The sequence below is a fragment of the Camelina sativa genome, chromosome 5 (genome assembly GCF_000633955.1).
Source record: "Camelina sativa cultivar DH55 chromosome 5, Cs, whole genome shotgun sequence".
Classification (NCBI taxonomy): domain Eukaryota; kingdom Viridiplantae; phylum Streptophyta; class Magnoliopsida; order Brassicales; family Brassicaceae; genus Camelina; species Camelina sativa.
In genome coordinates, this window is record NC_025689.1 from 14,009,748 (window position 1) to 14,018,432 (window position 8,685).

The 8,685-nt window shown below is 38.2% G+C and overlaps 2 protein-coding genes and 1 long non-coding RNA gene across 3 annotated transcripts in view; all 3 read right to left on the reverse strand.

Moving 5' to 3' along the window:
* Positions 1-1,941, reverse strand: LOC109133099. Its single transcript, XM_019245916.1, has 9 exons — positions 1,801-1,941; positions 1,599-1,641; positions 1,418-1,503; positions 1,098-1,298; positions 920-1,009; positions 726-833; positions 576-622; positions 172-257; positions 1-86 (listed from the first exon to the last, which is right to left on the reverse strand). The coding sequence occupies exons 4-9, from the start codon at positions 1,159-1,161 to the stop codon at positions 44-46; spliced, it is 438 nt and encodes a 145-aa protein (XP_019101461.1). The 5' UTR covers positions 1,162-1,298; positions 1,418-1,503; positions 1,599-1,641; positions 1,801-1,941; the 3' UTR covers positions 1-43.
* The window catches only part of LOC104786843, a 17,948-nt gene extending 9,827 nt beyond the window's left edge, over positions 1-8,121 (reverse strand). Inside the window, exons 1-2 of the transcript XR_002038052.1 lie at positions 8,030-8,121; positions 7,811-7,862 (exon numbers count right to left, since the gene is read on the reverse strand). The gene's annotated coding sequence lies outside the window, so the exon portion shown is untranslated. The remainder of the gene's footprint in view (positions 1-7,810; positions 7,863-8,029) is intronic.
* LOC109133100 lies at positions 8,220-8,644 on the reverse strand. Its single transcript, XR_002038056.1, has 3 exons — positions 8,575-8,644; positions 8,403-8,487; positions 8,220-8,315 (listed from the first exon to the last, which is right to left on the reverse strand). It is a non-coding gene; the product is annotated as an uncharacterized LOC109133100 (long non-coding RNA).

The window sequence follows — 8,685 nt, forward strand, 5'->3', positions numbered from 1 at the left end:
GATGCGCTTAGAGCAAAGAACCCATGAGAACGCCTGAGGTAGATCAGTCAAAGCCATCAATGATTGGTAAAAGCAGCATCCAAAACCTGAAATAACAAAACGGCAAGTAATATTCAGAAACAAATAATAGAGATACGTTTAGAGCAAAAAGGTTTATGGATGCGAGGTAACCTGAAAGTTAAACTCAGAAAGCATAGGCACTCCCACAATGCTTTCTCTTGGAACCTCCCACACTGTAATCTCGGTGCCTGGACTATCTGCATCAAAGAGAGACCTGGAAAACATCCAATCAAAAGGACCAAATCATGTTTGAAAAGTCCCTGATAGCACAGTCCAAAACTCAGGAAGCCAAAATTCAAAATCTAGTTTATAAAAAGAAAGAAAGAGATAGCAATGGGAAAACAAGAACCTAAATAAACCACATGTCGAGCCTTGTGCATCAAAGGAGCCCAGACTTAGTAGCAGACCTAAGAGACATACAAAAAAAAAAAAAAGCAAATAGCGAAATCGATCAAAGCATCATCCACCAGAATATACAACAACAGAAGGACAAAAAGCAATATATAAATTCAAACCGTAGGGGGAGCAAGGATCGGATCATAGACTCTCTTTCCCAAAACACCTGCAAGACGAAGAAACTTACTTACTTTACTTAGGCGAACCCAAAAAACAAAAAAAAATCAGAGACGCATTAAGAAGAAGAATTGAATTGATAGAGACCAAACCCAAGAAGAGGGGGGAGTGATTAAGAAGAAGAATTGAATTGATAGAGACCAAACCCAAGAAGAGGGGGGAGTGATGATGAGGATCATAGATTCCCCTCCCAAAACAACCTGCAAGACAAAAAAAAAACAAAAAAAAATCAAAGCGAGAGCGATCAATCAATAATAGCATAATCCACCAGGAAACTTCAACATACACAAGGACAAGTTATAAATCAAACCGTCTAAGAAAGTGTGAAAATTCAGAAGCAGGAGCGAGCGATGATGATTCGCTTCCAAAAAACCACCTGCACAGAAGAAGAATTAACAAACACATGGAGCGAGAGGTAAAAAATATGAACATAATAAAAAGCAATTGAGAGGGAGAGACCAAACCCTGGACGAATTCACAACTCAATAGATGATCGGATCGGTTTAAAACCAAAATCAGAGACAGCATCGGGGGTTTAGAAGAATGTCACTCACGGCACCGCACCATCAGCGTCACGAAGAACAACAACAACAGAAAAAAATAGAACAAGAAGAAGAAGATATGAATAGTGATGTGGTTTTTACTCGCAGTAGAGAGAGCGTTACCTAAAAATAAAAAGTGTAACATTTAGTTATTTATAAATAACGTATATATACTGCGAGTAAATAACATTGCAATGCCACCTAATGGAGCTGGAGTCTTTTGTGATGGTCTACTTCTATACCTTGACGTTGTAGAGGATACTGAAGCCGAAGATGGAGATGCTACGTACTGTTGATGCCTTAACAAATTTTAGTGAAGCAATCAATCCTAATACATAAACATATCACTTAAAAATCTACCAACATCACAGTCATCTTCCACATTTAGGAACAAAAAATAAGAGAAAGAAGCAAGGCAAATACCTTATCACCGGACACTCCAACACCTAATATATAAACACCAATGCTGCCAGAAACAATCAAATCATACATTAATAGATCAAGTATTGTATTCAGAGAAGTCAACTTACATAGCTACAACCATCCCGTGCAACCAATCCTTAGATCAGATAATAATTCGCTTGCAAACACACACCTGCAAAAAACGAAGAAAGAAGTAAAATACGTGTTAAGAGGAAGAACAAAACCCCTGAAGACATAGCAGAGAGGAGAAGCGTGTCCATCAAAGCCATCATTGATCGATAAAAGTATCATCCAAAACCTGAAATAAGCTGACGATGCTTCTCTCTTATAGAACTTTGAATATCTGTAACAAAAGACGGGGTCTTAGGCTAAAAGCCTAGATGCAGTGTCACTAGGAAGATGAGCAATATTACTCGAAACCTGAAACATCCAACAAAAAGAAACCAAAACATGTTTGTAAGTCCCTCACGGCACAGTCCAAAACTCACAAAGCCAACATTCAAAATCCAGTACTTGATGAAAACAATTAGATAGGTGACATATATTAAGGAGCTCAAACTTAGCAGACCTGAATAAACCACACTGTAATCCGGTTGCCTCTAAGATCTGCATCAAAGAGGGACATAGATGTTTTTCACTTGTATAGAAGGAAAAAGAAACAATCGGTTAAGAGAGGAAGAACACTACCTGAAGATTTAGTGCAGAAGACAATAACGATCTATCAAAACCATCACCCACCGATCAAAGCATTCTCCAAAATCTAATATAACAGAGCAAAGAGAGGTAAAAATTGCATGAAAACATAATGAGAAAGGCTTTTAAGGGATTCAGTTTAGAAACCATACCCTAGAAGAATAACATGAATAGGAGTGACAACTGACAGGGATCAGTCGAAGCCATCACCAATCAACCGATCCTCCTCCACAAATCTAAACCAACAAGAAAAAAACAACAAGAAAAAAACAACAAGTAACTAGAAAAAAAACCACCAAATAAATGTGAAAAGTGAAAATTCAGAAGCAAATAGAGATGCGTTCAGAGCAAGGAACCCATGACAACGCATGAAGACGTAATTAGATCATACGCACTCCCACAATGCTTCTTTCAGAACCTCCCAGATTGTAATCCCCGTGCCTATAAGATCTGCATCAAAGAAAGATAGAGATGTTTTTCACTTAAAAAGATTAAAAAAAAAATCAGTTGAGAGGAAGAACACTACCTAAAGATATAGTGCAGAGAAGACAAAACCATCCATCAAAACCATCACTCATCGATAAAAGGAAGAGGAAGAGCAAAACCCCTGAAGACGTATCACATACAAGAAGCATGTCCATCACCCAAAACCTGGAAAAAAAAAAACAGAACAACAAGTTAGAAACACCAAACCCTAGAAAAGAACAAGCAAGTTAAAATCCAATGATCGATTCAAAGAAAACCAAATCAATATTAAAGGAGAAAACGTTACCAGCCTGAAAAGGCAAAAGTTGCATAACCACCACCTGTGATCCCCCAGGCTTTGGACGAGTCCGTAAAACTAACACCAAAGAACCGGATAATCCTAAAACACAAGATAAAGGAAGTTAGATCCAATCCAGGATTTTCAATCTATTGCTATCAACCAACAACAACGATGGTGGAGTGAGCAATGAGACCAAATTATATGAGAAGATGTAAAAAAGAAAAAAAGCTAACCTATGGTGGTTTAGGGAGAGCTTAAGAACCCCACGGAGTTGCAAAGTTTCATCTATTAGAGGACATGTAACCTCTCCATGTTTACACTCTCCGCTCTAGTGGCAGTCCAAAAGCCCGGTCCCATATCAGCTGAAACGAGAAAGAGAAAACAACATCACAAAGATGAATGTGGTTTTTTTCAAAGAGAATTGTCAATATCGCAAAAGTATGTTTGTGGATGTACCTGTGATCAGATGACGAGACTCCTTGAGACAACCAAAAAGCAGTGTAGTATCTACATTTGAAAGAATGGCCACTCTATTAATTATAACCAAGATTTTGTAAAACAAAGGCCTAGGGTTAGTAATTGACAGCTGCAGAAGAGAAGAAAGCATCAGAACAATAGAGAAAGAGAGAAAGTAGAAACTCAAACCTGCACAGCGGTAAGTGGAATGTCACCACATGAAATAGCAGCTACATCATTACTTATGAGAGCGGCATTTTTTTGCAAGAGTCCTTGTTAACCTAGCAAGAAAAAGGAAGTCGACTATTAGGAGTTATACCAAAGTGGGACGAGAAAGTAGACAATTTAATTATGATAGGATGGATACAAGAAAACACACGATTTAACGTTAGTGTTCTAGTTTTACCGCTGCAAATAATGGTGGCAGATCCCATTTTCTCACAAGCAGATAGCCTCCACACCTGCAAATCAACCTTTAGTCATACTATATAGTAGAAAGGATAAAAGAGTCAAATAGGAAACACGAAAACACACGATTGTGCTCTCTCCAGTCATCAAGGGCAAGAGAGTGGCCGGATATTAAAACTCCATCTGCAGGAACCTAAAGATAAATTATTAATTTCGATTAGACACATGGGAGTATATATGGACAAAAATAAAATGAAAAGGAGAGAATAAAGCACCCACTTGTCACCTGTGCAGCAATCAACACAAGAGTAGTCATCATCATGAATGGTATAGCAGGGCTATGCTGCTATATCACAGTACAATCTGCAGCATAGCCATGATAAGCCACCCTTCCATAGTATTGAAAAAGTGAAACAACTATAAAACCGCCAAGAGGATTCTAATTTGAGCTCAAGTGAAACAAACAACTATCAAAAATAGAAGAAAAAAATGGAACCTTGGCCTTTGAGTTTGCTCTGCAAGCAACCTCCTTCCTCGAGTCCACCAGTCAACAGAATAAGCATCTGGGCTCTTCAGTGTTTACTAGGCTCCTTGGGCGTCTTCAATGGCCAACATGCACCTACCAGAAAGAGACATGTGAAAACAGATCATACATTGTCGGATCCATAAGAAAAGAAAAACAGATGAAAGATTCTAAGAAACAAACCTTGTTAGTTTTTAATGTAGCAACAATCATATAATGGAGAGGCGAAATCCTCCTTCTTGGCTGGCTAAGAGATAAGCGGCAGCTTTGAATGGCTTCAAGGCATGAATCTCATCAAACATCCATGGAAATATCACCTATATAAAACAAAGATTCCAAAATTGTTAGAACCAGGGTGAACCAATCATCCAAGCACCAAGCTATGAGCAATTAACAATATAATTAAAAAATACTCAAAACCTGTACCTCTCCAGTGAAGAGTAAATGCTGAATTTTTTTGAGTGCTCTTCACTTGGCTCCTTGTGTATCCTCCATGGCCAACATGCACCTACGAGAAAGAGAAATGATATTACAAAGGGCACAATGTCGGATCCATAAGAAAGGAAAAACAGAGAATAAGTTTGGCTAGGAAAACAAGTAGAGAAGCAAAGTATGAGATTAGAAAGACGTTGAGGGAAAGAAACATAAAAACCTGTAAGATAGAAAACAAAGAATAAAAATAGAACCTTGGCCTTTGAGTTTGGCTTTGCAGCCTCCTACCTCGAGTCCACCAGCCAACAGAACAAACATCTGGGCTCTTCACTTGGCTCCTTGTGTATCCTCCATGGACAACATGCACCTACGAGAAAGAGACATGTTATTACAAAGGGCACATTGTCGGATCCATAAGAAAACAAAACGAAAAGCAAAGTTGGAAGGCAAACCATGGAGGAGAGAGAGAGAAGCTGAGTTGCTGGTAGAGGAAGCAAGAAGGTGTGATCAAGAACATGTAGCAGACACCTTAGTTATGGCTTCATGTCGGATCCGTTTTTATGCTCTGAATCTACTTGGTCCTCCAAAAAAGTCTGAGTCATTGCCCTTTAGATTGGAACACGAACACGAACACCACACACACCTGTTTCACCCAAAAGAAGAAAAAAAAGAAAGAAACAAGACCATTAATTAAGATTTGTATATACCTTTTTAATGAGTTCGAATGATGTTGTTACTTACAGTTAGAAACGCCAGGCGACTGACAAGAAAAAAGCAGAGTCGAATAAACCATCGTCCGTCCGGGTAGGAACGCAGGAACACACCAACTGTTTCGTTTCACCCAAAAGAAATAAAGAAACCCCATTAAAGAGCAAAAACTCCTGTTTCGTTTCACTTTAATAAAGAAAAAGCGGAATATGAAACACAAAAGACCAATTTGGTCAGGGGTTCTTCACCTATAACACGCCATCATAGTATTTGCAAGTATATTCAAATTCGAAATGATCGGCAAAGGAGTTCGCAAGCCTTGTCATACTTTCAGCGTAATCCATTACATGAAACGATCCCCTGTTATACTAGAATTGATAGAGATACTACCTTTCTAAGCTCGGTGAGAACAGGGTGGCACAACTTCGTAAAGCTTTTGACACCTACAGAGTAGAAAATATTTGTAAGCCACTGGACATTGATAGAACTTTGAGAGCACAACAGAATAGAAAGAAAAGAAAAAAAAGTACCAGCTGCAAAAGAGGGTCATCAGGTAAATGCTTCAAGACAAACTCTCTTTGCCCTTGGATCAGTTTTGCGCAGAACACCATGTCCATAGCCTGGAACAACCTGCAGACAAATCATGCCGAGGTCAACAGAGATATTTAGTACCATTACAACATTAACTAGAAGAAGGGGGGCGGGGAAACTCTTATGGCGGTGTTAGTTACTAGAAGCTATGAGACTGGTAGACCAAACTTGAGGTTATTAAAATGACGACTCAGAACAAAATTTTAATTCATTTTCGCATGCTCCATTTGTTTGAAACTTTCATCAGTCATGTACAGGTAGAGGAACTGTGTGTTTTTACCTTGCTATTGTTTACTGTCTTCCAAACATAGTAACTACTCTTTCAATATGTTTTCTCCACATTCCTTCACAGCTGATTTGATCCAAAGAACTTCCTGTTGCAACAAGACAAATAAGAGTCTAAGAATTTGTTTCTACCAACTTATCATTGTACCATAAAACTATCACACGCTACCTCCACAATAGACGAAAACAACAACAAATAACTCAAGAAGCTCTGACGTAGATTGAAGACTTGAACATATATTCACGATATAGACATTTCCACCTTCATAATTACTAAAGCAAAATTAAAACAGTAGAAAAACAAAGATATCATGTCATGCCGGCAAATCTTTTAAGTCTTAAAAAACAACAACAATAAACGCAAGAAGCTTGTTTTAGGAGAAATTAATACAGACCTGTGGATAGTGATGTAAAGCCTCATGAGCTCTTACATCTTTTCATCACCAAATCCCAACATGTGGGAAAACAAATTTGCACCATGATCCAAAGATGTATCTGAGGGGATGGAATCACCATTCTTGTACATCCTGCAATGATTGAGTGGAAAGTTAAATACAAAAATAGAAGTAAAGAGTACACTATCAGTACCGAAAACTCAGAAGCTACAAGAAACATGAAAAAGATCACAGAAATATATACTCTTCACTAATCTCCGATAAACATACGCAGCTACAACAGGAACACGAGCAATCAGGTTGAGACAATCCTCATATGTTGGCTCCTAGAACCTGGACAAAAAGATTTTTATTATGATACCAGCAACTATGAAACGCTGTCAATAACTAAACCAGAAACTTGAAAAGCACACTTTGATATTGATATAAGGTAAAGAAAATTAGCATTCCGCTAACATTTGAAAAAAGAAGAAAAGAAGCTTTAACCCATCTCACAACAAGAACAAGCAAAACAAGTATACGAGTAAAGAGAACCACACAATTGTATCATACAAACCTTTGGCCGTCTGAACGAACAATACTGACCAGTGACCACGACGTGTGACAGAGTTGTCCATGATGCATCATCAAGCACAAGAAAATAAACATGAAGCTGCAATGCAAAAGATAAAACGAGCATTGAGATAAAAGAGAAAGAGAGAGTCAGACAAAGAGAGAGAGAAAGTAAAAAAGGAAATTACTGATTCAATGCATCACCTGAGAGCACACAAAATGAAAGTCTCTTTATCAGTCAAACATCGGCCTTGCTGCAACAGCTTATATTAAGTATGGAGAGACCACGATTGAACTTCCCTGCAACAAAAAAAAATCCTACCTGTTTGAGAGTGAGTGAATATAACCCGTTTAGAGAAAGAGAGAGAACTAAACCAAAACGAAGGGAGCCAAGAAATCTTACCTGTTTTCAAGGTGATTTTGTTACCTTCTGCTAGCGCATCTTTTCCTACAAGCTGCACGCATAAACACAACGAATTTATTACAGATAGAATTATATGCTAAGACTGTTTTCTTCTATAACTCAAGCCAATTTTAGATGCCACGACTATCGTTGAAAACCTTAAAATGTATATGGCTGAGACAAGAGGTCAATAGTAATACAAGGATAAGTGACACGTACCTGGAAATTTTCATTAAGATCTGCAACACCTCTCTGGCCTTTGTGCTGATGTTGATGAAATCTGGATCGAACTTCTCATAGAAAGATTCCAATGCCTGAAGAATCAGAAAAAAGCAACTTTTTATATACAAGAATTCGAGATAGGGAAACCAAGACAGGTAAAAAAACATAAATAATGCTTATACGAGCCTGCGGCAGTTCTGAAACCAAACACCATCTGGTTTATCTCAATCGAGACATCGTGGAACATCTCTCATCTGAATGTGCGTGTACACAGCAAGAACATCTGGGAAACACCAGAAACAGAGGACCAACAATAGCCCATATTAGATAAAGCAACCGCTAGGCAAAAGGTTTATGGATGAAAGGTAACCTGAAAGTTAAACTCTGAAATCATACGCACTGCCACAATGCTTTCTCTCAGCACCTCCCACACTGTAATCCCGTTCCTATTCGATCTGCATCAAAGAAAGACAGAGATGTTTTCACTTATATAGAAAGAAAAAAAAATCGGTTGAGAGATGTAGTGCAGAGAAAACAAAAACCATCCATCAAAACCATCACTCATCGATAAAAGGAAGAGCAAGAGATAAATCATGTTTGAAAAGTCCCTGATGGCACAGTCAAAAATTCAAAATCCAGTCAATTAAAAAAAG